Source organism: Adelges cooleyi, unplaced genomic scaffold, assembly GCF_023614345.1.
Source record: "Adelges cooleyi isolate 19-005CV unplaced genomic scaffold, UGA_ACOO_1.1 ACOO_flye_CR_arks_rails_tigmint_CR_PRNA_108, whole genome shotgun sequence".
NCBI classification, from domain to species: domain Eukaryota; kingdom Metazoa; phylum Arthropoda; class Insecta; order Hemiptera; family Adelgidae; genus Adelges; species Adelges cooleyi.
Window position 1 is genome coordinate 18402307 of NW_026095761.1, and position 12985 is coordinate 18415291.

Below are 12985 nucleotides of genomic sequence, written 5' to 3' on the forward strand. Positions count from 1 at the left end.
TTGAATGATGTTTTATTTAATAATAATAATAATAATAATAATAATAATAAAAGAATGAAATTGAACAGAACAATAATAATATTATAAACGACCAGACCACTACAGAGCTTCTATTAAAAAATAACTACTGTAGTTGACAGTTCGATCAGTCAAACACTTTTTGTGCCTACAGCCAATATAAGTATAAGCAACAACCTATCTCGTTTTCTGTTTGCTTACACACACAGCTTGTTTCAACGTAAGAAAAATAGTATTTACATTCAACAGCACAGCCATCGTCGAACATAACATATAAACACTATTAATATGGTTCCGTATTATAAGATCAATAAATGTTTATTATTTTATTTTGCAATATTCTTTTACTATATCATAAAATAACATTTATTGTTATGATTATTAAACATTTCAACCTTCATTCGTATAAATATTAATTGCTACTGTGATTTCATTCATGTTTTGTACAATGTATAACGTTCAGTTACTAACTATTCGACCATATCAAAAATCAAAATTGACGTCATACCTGCTTTTGAATTTTTAAGTATAGATTTACTTTCACGCTAAAGCTGTTCATTTTATCAAACAAATAAAAAGGCATCTCCGTTATAAGAGTTCAAAACAAAATACATATATTGTCTAAATACCAGTATGGATGCTATTTTGACTAAAACCTTTAAGCACATTTGATTTATAACAAGTTTTGTTGAAAAAGTGCTGCTAATATACTATAGGTCATAGGTCTTCTAATTTATATCAAAAGATTATGCATAATGCATATTGTATTTTATAAGAACTAATTAATTTCCATTCTTGTACTAGCCGAATACATTCATTGATAACTTTAATTAGCACATTATATGTGTTTGATCAAAATAACACAATACCTAATAATTGTTTTTTTCCTATTCGATTATGTCTAACAAATGTGGTTGTTTGTAAATTTAAACCGAATGAATTATTACGAAAGACATATTTAAAAACATGTTTTTCTCTTCGTTCGAAGTCAGATGTTATGCGATTCTGTTTCTCAATCGTTTTAATGTTTAGTAAAATTATTTAAAAATTACTACCATCACAATATACATCCGATACCTATTTAAATGTGTAACTCGCCTAACTTTTCATTTTGAAACTAATATAAATAGTATTAGTTTCTTTTTTTTTTAGGGTTACTTCAAAGTACACTAAAGTATAACTACAACAAATGAATATAACTCATAATTCGAAATGAAAATTAAATTATTTAATAAGAATAAATTAACAAATCACACAAGACATGATAGTTTTTGTAATGAACATAAAGAACAAATAAACATGTATGCTTTTTAGTTGTTAAAATTGAATTTAAGATGAAGATGAAGGGAAAATGTTGAACGTCTCCGTTGGGTCAACAACATTTAGGCGGATTTTCCATCGACTTTGTTCTGAAATAATAATGAAATTATATAATTACAGTTATTAAACGTTGTGTATTTTGTTATTAAACGAACTTTAAGTCGTTCTATAGTGAAAAAAATATACTCACAGCTACGGATTGGATGATGGCGGTTAAATCGTCGATTTGCTTTTTGCCGAACTCTTTAATATAGTTTTCGGAAGCTTCAGAACCTTTAGCTTTCACACCAATTTCGTGTCCTTCTGATAAGATAAATTTGGCAGCGCCTTCGTACTTATCGGCAACTTTGTTTGCATCGGACTCGATGGTAGGGACTTTGTAGTTCTCAACTTTAGCCTTGAAACTCTTTACGGCCTCTTTTACTGCATCTGAAGCGTCAGCCTTGGCTTGGACCTGTTAAACAGAGTAAAACAATACCATAATATTGCATTTGAATGGACAATTACAAAAGCAAATACAAAACATTTTATTAAAAAAAAAAAATTAATATTTAAAAAATTATCTCTGCAAATCAAGACTAGAAATATTTGATGGGTTTTTTTCCAATATTTTACAGTTATTTAATAATATTTATACTCAATAAAAAAGTTTTAATTATAGATATTATTAGATAACCTTTTTTTTTTTTTAATTTCCATTCTTTACACCAGAATGTATTTTCATTTCATGTTTTTTTTTATATTGGACCATCGACGGACGTTATCCATTTTGGAACAATAATTTAGTATTCGAATTGAAAATTAAAAATGAAATAGATTACCTTGGGATTTAAATATCAATTACAATTTTATAAATCAAAATATATAAACCCTGCAGTTTTTATACTAGATGTGATATTGACTAACCATTGACAGAATAATACCACGAAATGAAGTAATTTTATTCTAAAAAAATTAAAGATATGATAATTTTCAGAGGGAACATTACGTTTGTGTTGAAAGTGGCGACGTTTCCTTTGAATTTGTCGACAAAGTCGAGGAATTGACTTTTGGCTGATTCTACGATTTCGCTGTTGCTGCTGCTCCTCAACTTGGATGCGATATTTTTGATGTTGTCGTGGATGGGTTTTGCCCATTCGGCGAGTTCCGCGCTTTCGCCGTAGGCCTGCCGGGGTGAAATAAAAACAATGGCACGGGTTAAGTTGATGCAAAGAAAACCACACAAATTTGACTCGTCGGTCAGGTTACTCACCTGTGCAGTGAACACGACCATTACGACGGACACGGCCACGATTGCTGCTGTTCTGGTGGAAACCATTTTCTGTGCGTATGTAGTAGGTAGTAATAACAATAATAATAATAAAAAAATAATAATACAAAGTACAGATCGAGTACTCGCAACTTGATCGGTCGAAGCACTAACAGTAATGCAAGGATTGCACCCAGCGCCTATTTATATTAAGGGCAAAACGGCACGACAATCAAACGGACGTGTATCGCTGTAATCTTTGATCCCGCGCCCGGACGATTAGCTTATTTACTTGTTATGTAACACCGGTAAATAATTAAGCAGTAACTTTAAACGCTCAATAACAATAATTATTAATTATTATTATTATTACTCACGTCTTTTAATATTCACCTTGTAAATTTGGTTTTCGTCGTGCATAATAAAATATGTTTTCTGATATTGATTTGTTGTTTACCCGAGATTAGAATAACGACCTTTAATTATCATCATTGAAAATACCGTTTTTCTGTTTCAATTATCGTTATGTTATTATAATATTGACTTATTTCTAATTGTTTGTCAAGGTACTATCTGTTGTGTTCAATAACAATATAGGTTTTGGATACAGTTTGGATATCATTGAAATAACACACGGGGCGGTCCCGGGTGAATACACTGACTGAATAATTACTAAAAAAAAAAACATTACTCTTCCGTCTAATCCCCGTCGATACCTTTAAAACGTATTATTTAACGACACAAGTTGACAATCAGGAAAACAATTCAGGAGCCAATTACTGGAAGTCGGCTGGTCGGACTTGGTACACTTATGTGCCTTCCTAAACTTCCTTCTTCAAAATAATACATTGGTACTATTGATTTTGGTTTAACAAGTTCACGGCCTCGTGTCACAAATAATATGCGACACGGTCAATATGTATGATATTTGATGTTTTTGCTTAACAACACACTGCCACGGGCATTATGATTATTGTTATTTTATTCTTACTGTAGTTGAATTTATTTCCCATTGCACGTTTTTTATTCTAAAAACTTGTGTTAGATTTCATAAAAAATGTGTTATTTGATGGTAATTTATTTTTTTCGTTTTTTGTCTTTCGTGTCTTGATTTCAAAAACCCGATTTCACAATAAGATGCAATAATCCGATAAAGCAGAAAATACGTCATAAACGTATTATATAATGTACATATGTAATTATGAAAAATCGTTAATTCAGATTTAACTAACAACAGCCATTCAATGTAATGACCCATAAAAGGCCACTTGGATTTGCTCCTTGGCCGTAAACGTTTCGAATGCGGTTCATAAAAAAATATAACCGAGTTCTAAATAAATGCACGTCGACTAACTAGACCGGTCATTAAATTAGTCATAATTGACTACCTACGTTAAGTACATGTCATGCGTAAAGTGTTATATATTCTATAATGTCTGGCCAAAGTGCATACTATGCGCACTGATGAGTGGTTTTTAGTGCATTATATTCTATGCAATTACTAGACATCATGTTGCATTAAGTTTAACTTCGATACAAAGCTGAGAGGGCAATTAATTTTTGATATTTTATTGTAATATATCCCTTACCGCCGAACCGTTTTCTTCATGTGGTGAGTCTATAGAAGTCAAAAACCAGGAAATCAACCAGTCAACATTTTTAGTACATTATCCTCCACTTAAAAAGTCAATAAAATGTATGCGGTACCATTTAAGTTTCAAAAATTGTTATCAAAAAAACTAAATTTGAAAGGGGGTAAAAACAAAAACAAATTGTGGACAACTGAGATCACCCTGTATAAAAACAGTATGAAAAAAAAACATTTCTCATTAAACCCTATGAAATATTGATAGGTTCACGATAAAATGTTTACCCTGTATATAGTTAATTTTGTTCATATTTTCTGTATAAGTTCGAATTTTTTAAATTAATTTCTCCATTTTTATTTGCCTTATTTAAAACTGAATACATCACTGAAACATAATTAAGCCAACGGGGTACATCGTATTTCAATCATACACTTTATTTAATTGTTTTTTTCTAAGAGTTTTCAACCTTTTAAAATTATATGTCCATTACAGTATGTCTACACTAATTAAGGCTGTTTAAAACTGAATTAATACATTGAAAAAAAAAATAGAACGAAAAATTGTAAATGAACCAAGGTAGCTATGATAGCAGTGAGTGTAGTAAAAAATAAAAACACATAATTGTAAAAACTAAATCTACCTTCTGAGCTACGCATCAAAGCTGTTTTTTATCAAGATGTAGCGAAAAGTTGCATGTACCAAACCCCTTAATAATTGTTATTTATTATTTTTCATATATTAAGGCGTTTAGTATAGGCACTTGACCGCGACAAATTCGGAGCTAAAACTATCATGTTATAAATAATAATTATGAAATTAAAAAAAAAAGTACCTTCAAGAGGACATAATTAGTATAATCGGTGTTCTTTGTATTGGCATCATAATTATGTTTGTATATTATGATCAATATGCGTGTAGAGCTGTATACAGAATCTTAGCTTTTTTTGTTATCTTAATATTTTTACTAAACGTTTATACAATATGTCACGCATATAAAATAAAATATAAGAACCAAGCTAATATTTTAGTGGCTGACAAATCCAACGGTTGTGTTGTTCAGTATATTCACTATACTGTATTCGACGCAAATTTATAATTATAAAAAAAAATTCAAACTACTTGTGCTAAGTGCTTGCTTATTTGAGAACCTAGAGAGGCACTACAGTGCCTGAGTGTATATCCTTGTACACTATATTTTACCTACGTTATTTTGTAGTGCACCGTTTTTTTGAAATTATAATATAACTCCAAATCACATGGCCGACTTCACTATTATAATAACATGTTTTTAAAGCAATCTAACACGCTATAATAGTATACAGTTTCCACTAACGAAGCAAATACTCTTCTAAGTTTTCACAGTCTTGTGATTTTTTTTTATAAATCAATGTCCACGGAGAAAATAAATAATTGCATTATACCTCAATTTAAAAAAAAAAAAAAGTAACATTTGATGAAATGATACTAAAAAATAATAATAAAGAAGCATGTTGAATATTTTTAATTTACGGTACTCGTAGCACAATGGCTGCGACTGCACAACAATTATTCTAAGTGGTTGGAGTTAATTATATTAGATAGGATAAAAAAACACTTGTATAACGGAATTGAATTTAATAGTATGACTTCAAGATCGACTAATATAATATGATGTTTTAGTGGATTTTCACTGGGTATAAATACAACAAAACAATTAGGTATCTGGTAATCAAATAAAATTTTAATGACACGCCATTGTAGTAAAAAAAAAAAAAAAAAACAAAATATAATATTGCGTCTAAATTAATAATAATCAACTGAATTGGTATTGCCACATATGAATGGCTTGTTTATTTCTTTTAATTGACAGTTACTATTCTGTGCGACATCATGAAGAATGTTCAGCAATGTTCATCTAAAATCAGATTCAAACAATTGTTTTATTTTAAATATTATTATCCCTGCAGTGATACTACATATTTTTTTAATTTACATGTATCGATTTCAAAAGCTTTACCTGGAGTGCCCTAATGTTTTCAATTAAATATTGAAGTTGCTTCTCTGCGAAGTCTGCAATTTCCTTTTTTATTTGCGCGCTGCTTCCGTGTGCTTTCTTCATTAACTCTGCGGATTTGTTTATGATGTTTCTTTTAGCACGCTCAAACTTTTGTTCGATATTTTTTAAGGAAATGTCGTCGGGAAGATGTTGGATGAGAGAGTTCATAGCGGCTTGATATTTCCTGGTCGCGTCTTTTAATAACTGGGGAACGTCGACGTTTTCTTCCATCTGTGTATGCGAACAAATGTGCGTGGGTTTAAATTATATCAACATATTTCCAATAGAGTTTAGTAGGAAAATTAATGTTTAACTAATTAAGTATTTCCGAATATTTCCAGAAATTTGTTTAAAATCAAAAGAGAATAATATTGTTATTGATGAAAAATATAACCGGGTAGGAACTTCCCAATGCTCAATTGATTGTGCTTAAAACTAATTGAACATGGAAATGTATTAATTTCCCACCACTCATTACTAATCTCACCACTCATTTGTATGTTAATGAAATGACTGATTTTCTAGAATTAATATAAATATTTTACATTCAGACTATTCATTAAAAATTAATGATATGTTCATGTTGAGAAATTATCTGTTCTTTTAAATTTTGTTTTCGGCAATTGAATTTCAGTCCGGTCGAAAGTGTAAATGTAATGACCATAAAATAATACTTCGAATCTGATATAATATTCCTACCATATATCAACAATATTCTTATTGCCAATTAACAATTTATTAATAACTTAAAAACACAAAATATTTTTCAAACATACCATTTGAGAGAATTGGTCCAGTTGAGATTTCAATTGGTCTGACAAATCGTTGAAGCTCTGTTTTGCCATCTCATTGTATTTTTCGTTTAGATTGCTGAGGGCTTCTTTAAATTGTTTTACCAAGTCACTCATGGAATATTCGATATTTCCAATGTCGCCTTGAACGCTTCCAGGACGGGTTCTTTGTATTTCGACTGTTCTAACTACTTGTACTTGCGCACACTAAAAAAAGTTTGGTTTAATTTATATAATAAAACAATTTGCACTTTTGAGTATTTACTATTGAAAAATGTATACAATATTATGACTCGTACAACTTAATGTACAACTCGTTTTATTTCGCTGAGAGTAAAACGTTAACACAACGGCAACGATAAAGATAATATTATAATGTATAATAATATGTTGCTACTCACTTGAGCGACGGCTAAGACCATTACGGTCACGGCCAATACGATTTTAATGGAAACCATTGTCACCGTTTGAAAGTTAAACTTGAACAAAATAATCTAGAAGGAGTTTAGGATGTATAGTTGTGCTTTGAACGAGAACGCGGACAATACTGCTTTGACTATTGAGATGAACATCTATTTATATATATATCTGTCGAAGACCAAATGACATGACAACAAATTCTACTCACGTTTAGGATATATTATACTTAGGAACACACATTTTTTTTCCATACAGACTTTAGTTTTGCATATCTGATAAGTACATATAGCCAGTATTGCAATCATTGCATGTATTGCGTACAGTGGACTTAATGTCATATTGACTTCATCCTAATAGTGAAAAATCCTAGAACCCACATAAAATGAACTCAAGATTTAAGTACTTTTTACATACAAACAATAATCTTAGGTACTATAAAATATCCGTTTCAATTAATAAAATATTACATATTATATGAGTACACGTGATAATAATGTTTAATGACAAATATATATGTATATATATTATTTAAGATGTATATCAATAATATAGAAGCCGTGTGAAGTGTGGTCAAATCATTTATTTATACAGGATGATAGATTACCCCTCATTTTCTTGGAAAATATTTGTAATTTTCTAGATTTTCTTTTCGCAAACATTTTTATTTAAATTATTTTATAACAAACTATTATAAAATTACTAAGTATTTAACTTTTTTTAGTATTTCCCTGAGCTCTTTCGACATTTGAAACTTATAAATAGTAACGTTTATACGTCTCAATTAAATTAAGAATAATTTGCTGGAAACGTTGACGGGTCGATAATCAATTTTGGATAATTACTTTGAAAGCTATTAAAGTTAAACACTTATAACGGGAGGAAGGGTGCAGGGTAGTATTATTTTTATCTGCGCGCATTACTCTACCACAATCTATCTAAATTAAAATCGTTTTTAACTTTAAAATTGATTGTCTAAAATTAGTTATCGACCAATCAAAATCTTCAGCAATTTTGTCCCTATCATTCTGTATATATATATATATATATATATATTATTTTTAATGATACTAAATTATTAAGCTTGAAGAATTCATTAATTTTACACAAACAGCCATGGTTTGAACTAAAAATTTACTAATATAAAAATTGGACGGCAAAATAATAATACATTTGCATTATCAATATGTATTGTTGTTGTACACATTTTTCTATGCAATTATAAATGATCTAAATTTATTCGGGTTATCCGATAAGGCGGAATCAACAAAACGTGAATAGTCATTGGGTACACTAATTGTAAGAAGCAAATATTATTTTTGTTCGTCCATAATTTAAGCGTATTATATATTCGAAAAAACGTACGAACTTGTAAAATTGTTTACGGCATAAAAAAATGAATACAAAATAAGAAGAAAAAAAAACAGTACCGATGAGTCAATCGACTGCAAATATTCTTGAAATATATACAATGCATACATCAGAAAAAACGCACCCACAGTCAAATTTTCCTCGTTTGCCAAAATTTTATTTTTAGAAGGACACAAAGAAACGCCAATTAGGATTAAGTGGCCCCCAAAGCTTTTCAACCCCCGCGTCCTCTAATAAATTTACAGAAAACCTTTTTTTTTTTATTTTAAACTTTATTTTCAGATCCTCATGACTTAGATAATTGCTTTGTATGTTATGCAACGCGAACGGCATGACATCAATAATGATAATAAAAAACTTAACTTTATAATTACAGTGATGCTGAATTCTGCTGATGTAAGTATATAACATAAGTGCATTTTCTACTTAAAAAAGTTTAAAACGTAATTCATAATTATTATCAAGTTATAAATAATGTTTTCATACTGACTAAACTACAATATAAATAGATTATTAGTTCGTTTTTTAATACGAAAATGACCAACTGAAAAGTAAAGCCTGGTCAATAACAGAATTTATATTATTATTATACAAAAAACATATTTCGTGAGTCTTGTTGCGGGAAAAAATTAATATAAACATAATTCAATATTATTTTTATTAGAGTGCACTACTCAACCGCACTTCCTTCCACGTGTAAGCCATTAGTTCCAAACACTGAACCATTAAAAATGTCGGTAAAAAAAAAGTGGTCGAAATAAAATTATTCACAAAATGAATGGAAACTTATTACATATTTACAAAATTTAACTTTACTTAACATTAAAAACTAAAAACCATAATAATTATTTTGTTTTATTTTAACTATGTTGTTACTGATTCGCTATTCATAAAGTTGCTCTATCCCTTTAATTGTGTATGACAATGACTCTCTATTTATGTAATTATTTTTTATAATTAGTTAAAATAATAATCTAACATAGCTCACAAAAAAAAAAAAAAAAATGAAGGTAAAATTCTACAGCTTACATTCTATAATAACCATTATACTGAAATTATGCTTGCAGGTGACTTTGTGTGGAGATATTCAATTATATTATAAATTCATTTATGCTTTGTAGAAACCAAAACGTTTGCAAAAATATAATTTATATGGTAATGATGCGTTCTATGGTATTCAAATATTTCAAATCGTTTGTTCGGATTTTATTATTGTTTTTTTTTTAATGTGCTGACGTTTTCTTAAGTGTAAAACAATCTACGCGAATAGCCAAATTGTATTTATTTCCGAAAGAACTACTTGAATTGTATCTTCATTTATTCGACGAGAAACTCATTACCGAAAATTAGTTTATGAAACTTGAGAAAACTTTCAACAAGTATGTTTACACCGACCTACTTGTTATAATAACGTAGATTCTATACCAAATGCCTGCATTGACTGAAACAGTACATGAGTTTGAAAATGTCTAGAAAATAATATACAGGGTGAACGGTTCAATTCCTCTGCCTATTATGGACTTGTAAAATCAACAATGTACGGCAAACATAAGTATGAATTTTGAACCCATTTACCATGTTATTATTTTGGCTCGAATGCAAATGCGCTGAGGGAACTTTATGTTTTTGGTTTTCTCGTCTTCGCTGTTATCTTTACTAAATCAACTGGTGTTCTGGTCGGTTAGACACCCGCTTAACAAACTACGGGCCAAAGTGAATTGATATACTTAGGCAATAGCAATGTAAAACAGTATTAATAAGGTAATTATACTAAGGATTACAAAGTGTAGGAATTTGTCGAAAACAAATGTTTGATTTTTCTCTATAAAACATCATACTATTATAACGTTATTAAATAAGCACAAATATTCAGGATTAGGTGTTTTGCTTATTTTCATTTCTTGTGCTTGGCCACGCCGTTTAGAGAATAATCTCACAGTTGTTCTCAAATAGAAAATAAAAAAGTCCCATACCTAAAGTCATTCACTCTGAATCGGAAATTATCATTAAAATTAGAGACAAATAATCAGACAAATTTAAGTTGTGTATGTAGTAAATTTGTGATATAAAATTAACTTAAATATGAATGTATTTATGCGCAAAAATTGACCTGAATATGCACTAAAAAGAGTGTTTATTTTCAGTGTCGATGAAGGTGTTTTTGTTTCACAGTTCTTAAGTTTTTTTAATTAAATACACAATAGGTACTTATTTATAAATAAAGTACAAAATAAAACAAAAAAATTAAATCCGTAAAAAATGGAAAAACCCTTGAACTATGCGGATTACAGTTTTCAATTTGGATTCTTCAAAATTCAAATTACATTTGTAGCTCACCTACTAGATGTATTATTGTAGAAACGAAATAATAACCTGCTCTTGTGAGCGATTATAATTATGTTGCTTGATAATTAATTAGTTAAAGCGTTATATACTCTGGGGGATTATAAGACGTCTTAACGTGGCAAAGGACTCGGAGGAGACTGGAGTAGTAATGAAGTTTCGTCATGCCGACAAAGTACTAAAGTGTGTAAATAATTGTTTTTGGTTTAGTTTCTGTTTTTTTTTTTTGTTATACTGTCTGTCAAGTACAACATGTTATATTTATTATTTATGAATTAATAAGAGGGGCGGTAGGTGGGCGGGTGTCCGAATGAAAAATGATCATCACGTCTCCTGGTAATTTCAACTTCGTGACGGCACAACACAACACCGGCAAAGTGTACACCAAAACGTATACCAACACTTTGCGCGAAAAGGCTATTAGAATATTTTTATTTTTATCAATAACTTTGGTTTCGCCTTGTTGTTGTGCTCACATCGTCTCAAACGCCGCACACACGCCATACGCCGGGTGTCATTAAATTTGCATTAGCGAATATATATTATTAAATTGCTGTTATATTTTTCCAACGCTAAACATTAGATTGATAAAGCCATTGAGTACGAATTTTCGGTTTGTACAAAATATATTACGTCTAATATTTTCCATATTGTACACAATTCCTATTGCTAAATAATTATTTAAACAACGAATTAGTTGAACTATTCGAATTAAACAATATTATCGAATACATATGTGTATTTAAATAAAACATTATTTGAAACAGTTCATACAAAATATTATGTACTTTAAATTGTTTAATTATTCGATGCGGTAAATCAACGCATTTTTAGCATATATCTGTCGTGCTGAATTTGGCTAAGCTTTGTAATAATTCCAATAATTTTCAAACAGTTCATCGAGTGTAACACATTAGCTGTTGTTACATGTTGTGTTTCTGTAAGTTTTGGGGCTTTTGACACTTTTCCCACGCAGAGTTGCGATGGAATCCGACGGTTTCGTGCATTTACTATGTAATATTACTTTTGTGACATACTCATACACACATACACGGTGAAATAATATCGAGCCGAGTCGACAGAGACATTTATTTATTTTACTTTTTTTTCTCCTTGCAACTATTGAAGACATAACGCTATCGCACAACGGCGACTTGTATGTCAGTCACCGACCATTTCGTGCCGTTGGTTTTTATTTGTTACAACAATAATAATACACCGAAACACAATGATATTATCTATATCTAGTAAGTAAGTGCACGGCTTTTTTTTTCTCCATTCGATAGCAGCACATCGATGGCGCACACGATATAATGTACTTTACGGTTTATTATTTATTATTCTACGTTCGTGTGTACCCGTTGTTTGTGCACTATGTAAAATATACAAATCGCATATTGACATACCTAGTATTATTATTATTGTTGCAAAACACATATAAGCTCACTGTGTGTAAGTATGTAAAACTATAAGCTGATGTTTCCGACGGTTAGGTACTACCGTACCTCCTGTACACGGGTCAATGCGAACACCACGGTTGGTCGACGGATCATTTTTTTTTTTTAGATGGAAATTCTCTAAATAACCTTTTTATCGAGTACCTAGTTTGATTTTTAAGTTAATTAACACTTTACGCGGTTTAACGAACGACTGCGATTTGAAAACTAACAGTATTCAAACAAATAATATAGTCAGTAGTTGTGCTGGATTATTTAAAAATAAAATGTGTTTGCACGCTTGATGTTCGCAAAGTCGACATTGTGGTGTTGTTTCTACCTGATAAACAGTAAATATCACGATTTTTATAGACTTTATAATATATGATACAATTTAAAATATAAGTTTGGTATAA

At 30.0% G+C, this 12985-nt stretch overlaps 2 protein-coding genes across 2 annotated transcripts; both read right to left on the bottom strand.

Annotated features, from left to right (window-relative positions):
• Nucleotides 1-1224: 1224 nt before the first annotated feature.
• Nucleotides 1225-2775, bottom strand: LOC126837866 (uncharacterized). Its single transcript, XM_050571823.1, has 4 exons — nt 2591-2775; nt 2327-2503; nt 1529-1792; nt 1225-1427 (listed from the first exon to the last, which is right to left on the bottom strand). The coding sequence occupies exons 1-4, from the start codon at nt 2654-2656 to the stop codon at nt 1401-1403; spliced, it is 534 nt and encodes a 177-aa protein (XP_050427780.1). The 5' UTR covers nt 2657-2775; the 3' UTR covers nt 1225-1400.
• Nucleotides 2776-5973: 3198 nt separating this feature from the next.
• LOC126837858 (uncharacterized) lies at nt 5974-7570 on the bottom strand. Its single transcript, XM_050571811.1, has 4 exons — nt 7404-7570; nt 6988-7209; nt 6173-6442; nt 5974-6070 (listed from the first exon to the last, which is right to left on the bottom strand). Exons 1-4 carry the CDS (start codon nt 7458-7460, stop codon nt 6044-6046), a joined length of 576 nt encoding a protein of 191 aa, XP_050427768.1. The 5' UTR covers nt 7461-7570; the 3' UTR covers nt 5974-6043.
• Nucleotides 7571-12985: the final 5415 nt, after the last annotated feature.

What these genes read in the sequence shown, in the direction of transcription:
- LOC126837866 (XM_050571823.1), bottom strand. Translation starts at nt 2,656, where the DNA reads ATGGTTTCCACCAGAACAGCAGCAATCGTGGCCGTGTCCGTCGTAATG. An exon ending in TCGCCACTTTCAACACAAAC is followed by an intron (nt 1,793 to 2,326) that starts GTAATGTTCCCT and finishes TCTGTTTAACAG; the next exon opens with GTCCAAGCCAAGGCTGACGC. An exon ending in CCATCATCCAATCCGTAGCT is followed by an intron (nt 1,428 to 1,528) that starts GTGAGTATATTT and finishes TTATTATTTCAG; the next exon opens with AACAAAGTCGATGGAAAATC.
- LOC126837858 (XM_050571811.1), bottom strand. Translation starts at nt 7,460, where the DNA reads ATGGTTTCCATTAAAATCGTATTGGCCGTGACCGTAATGGTCTTAGCC. An exon ending in TGGTCTTAGCCGTCGCTCAA is followed by an intron (nt 7,210 to 7,403) that starts GTGAGTAGCAAC and finishes AACTTTTTTTAG; the next exon opens with TGTGCGCAAGTACAAGTAGT. An exon ending in TGGACCAATTCTCTCAAATG is followed by an intron (nt 6,443 to 6,987) that starts GTATGTTTGAAA and finishes TCGCATACACAG; the next exon opens with ATGGAAGAAAACGTCGACGT.